This window comes from Propithecus coquereli, unplaced genomic scaffold (assembly GCF_000956105.1).
Source record: "Propithecus coquereli isolate 6110/MARCELLA unplaced genomic scaffold, Pcoq_1.0 Scaffold79, whole genome shotgun sequence".
Taxonomy (NCBI): domain Eukaryota; kingdom Metazoa; phylum Chordata; class Mammalia; order Primates; family Indriidae; genus Propithecus; species Propithecus coquereli.
The window spans coordinates 5,991,762-5,993,416 of NW_012154062.1; the positions used below are offsets into that span (position 1 = coordinate 5,991,762).

The window sequence follows — 1,655 nt, forward strand, 5'->3', positions numbered from 1 at the left end:
ATATATACTTTTCAATTATTCTATTTCCATTCTTTTCTATTTCTCATGGTATTTTTTAAAACTTCCATTAAAATATACAATATAAATAATTCTTGCCTTATCCTTTATTGTGTTGGATGTATTTTTGCAATTTTCCATATAGCTTTTCTTTCTCATGATGATGCATCATTCTATTTATAGGTTACTTATATGTGCTTAAATAATTCAATAATGGCTATTGAATTTTTATCAAATTTTGCCATTTATCACAATAACATTAATTATTTTCTCCCATTAGTCTCTTAATATGATGGATTATATGACTTTATTCTACTCAGTCGAGATACCCTTGCATGGTGTGTGAAGAAAAAAAAAACACCTCATATAGTTGGAGAGTTATCATATTAATAATCTGTGGTTTTATTAATATTTTATTCACATTTTTACATTTATATTCATAAGTAAGAATTGTGTATGTACGTGTGTGTGTGTGTGTGTGTGTTCATTGCCAGTCCCACTATGAGAAAATGCAGGCTTGGTAAAATAAATTGGAGACTTAGAAAAATTTTTTTTCTATACTTTCAAACAGTTTGAATAATATAGAAATATTCTTCCTTGAAGTTTCAAATTAATACCATCTAGACCAAATTTATTTGGAGTCATTCTTGGATAACTTTATTTCTGGCCTTTTAAGGGATAGTTTTCATTGCTCATAATTTTTCTTTCCTATTATTAAATGTCCTTGTTCATTTCTACTGAAATTTGTATGGCAGAGTAATTAAGTTTAAAAAGTGGAATTTCATTGCTTTCTTGTACCAGAATTCTATGCGCCTAGTGTCTGGGGAGAAAAATATTGAACCCACTCTCCCGCTTGTGTGTGTTCTTTGAAGGATTGCTCCAGTCTGTGCTGTGAGGCCCTGACCTGCAAACTGAAGCCTGCCGCTGACTGCGGAGACATCCCCAACCATATCACGTAAGACCTTTTGTTTCCTTTGTTCTAAACTATTCTCTCAGTTTTATTTCAGAATTGAGAAAGATGTGCCCTTAAGTTCTGTAATATACTAAAAACAATTTATGTTTTGTAAATAACTCATTTTTGGAGAGGAAAAGAAAACGACGATTGTGAACATAACTAAGGGTGTATGGACATACCCTCGTGAGAAAAGTGGCGACTTTGACATCTGTGAGATTAGGGCTGCCGAAATCTGTGCCAAAAATTGTACAAATTCCTGTTACTAGTGATGAGTTTAATGCAAACTAAAATGAGAAAAAGAACAGTATATCTAAAAATAGCCTCAGTAATGAACACATTTTATCCTTGGTTAAGAGCTAATAATTGTAACTTGCAAGGTAGTCAGAAAATCAATAGCATTTAAGAACATGCTATAAGATTTGGCAATTTTATTCCTTTTATTATAAGTTGTCTCAATGAGTCATAATGTAAGTATTGTTTTTGTGTCTTATACAATCCTATTTATATAGAATTGGGCTAGAAAACCCAGCTGCTTAGAATATGGTATTTGTTTCAGTAAAAAATATTCTCTGAATATAAAAATGGCAATAACAACAACAAAAATCACAAATAAGGGAAAGATTCAGATTATGTTGGATGGGAGGAGTTATTCTCTACCCCTCTCCGCTTTTCTGAATCTTTTCTGGAATTGAAACTACAGAGA

General features: G+C 31.5%; 1 protein-coding gene across 1 annotated transcript in view; it reads left to right on the plus strand.

The window, feature by feature from the left end:
• Positions 1-1,655, plus strand: part of ADAMDEC1 (ADAM-like, decysin 1) — a 28,748-nt gene that overhangs the window by 22,794 nt on the left and 4,299 nt on the right. Inside the window, 1 exon segment of the mRNA XM_012662920.1 lies at positions 870-952. Coding sequence (XP_012518374.1) covers positions 870-952 — 83 coding nt within the window.